The 755-nt window shown below is 56.2% G+C and overlaps 1 protein-coding gene across 4 annotated transcripts in view; it reads left to right on the top strand.

Annotated features, from left to right (window-relative positions):
* Positions 1-755, top strand: part of Os9 (OS9 endoplasmic reticulum lectin) — a 20,822-nt gene that overhangs the window by 18,108 nt on the left and 1,959 nt on the right. For all 4 annotated transcript variants that reach the window (XM_031349755.1, XM_031349754.1, XM_031349756.1 and 1 more), the window contains exon 12: positions 291-480. In XM_031349755.1, the coding sequence (XP_031205615.1) occupies positions 291-480 (190 nt within the window). The remainder of the gene's footprint in view (positions 1-290; positions 481-755) is intronic.

Genomic DNA, 755 nt, shown 5'->3' with positions numbered 1-755 from the left:
AGTTAATGAGGAGACCCCCCCAGGCTGCCACTGTGCACAGTTAATGAGGAGACCCCCCCCAGGCTGCCTGTGCACAGTTAATGGGGAGGACCCCCCCAGGCTGCCACTGTGCACAGTTAATGGGGAGGACCCCCCCAGGCTGCCACTGTGCAGTTAATGGGGAGATGAAAGGAAGGAAAACAAGTTGGCTCTCCTATAGAGCATGCCCCCATCTCTCTGCCTCTCCTGGAGAGCATGTCCCCATGTCTCTTCCCCAGACCCCTAACTGCCACCTTCCTTGGGCCTTGCAGACAGAGAAGGAACTGGACCCAGAAGGGTTGAAGAAGGAGTCCGAGCGGGAGCAGGCAATACTAGCTCTAACATCCACTCTGGACAAACTCATCAAGAGGCTGCAGGAGAACCAGAGTCCAGAGCTTGTGCAGAAATACAAGAAAAGGAGAGTTGTCCCCCAAAAGCCTCCCCCATCACCACACCCTACAGGTGAGAGCAGTCCCCAGAGGGAGGCCACAGCCTCAGAGAGTGTGCCTCCCTCTCCTTCCTCCCTCCACTGTCCTCTGCAGGACACCTCATAGCCAGCCTTCTGGAAGAGCATGCCTGGTCTCTGGTTTGCTCTATGCCCACTGCCTGGTTGGTGGTCTGCCTGGCACCTAGGCAGAGACTAAATGTGCATGAGTCTAGAAGCTGAAAAGCTCATCATGAAGAAGAGACTCTGTGCCTGCTTCCCTGTGGGTGGGAACTGGGGAAAAGGAGACAGT

Source organism: Mastomys coucha, unplaced genomic scaffold, assembly GCF_008632895.1.
Source record: "Mastomys coucha isolate ucsf_1 unplaced genomic scaffold, UCSF_Mcou_1 pScaffold4, whole genome shotgun sequence".
Taxonomy (NCBI): Eukaryota; Metazoa; Chordata; class Mammalia; order Rodentia; family Muridae; genus Mastomys; species Mastomys coucha.
This window is presented reverse-complemented; position numbering and strand designations above follow the sequence as displayed.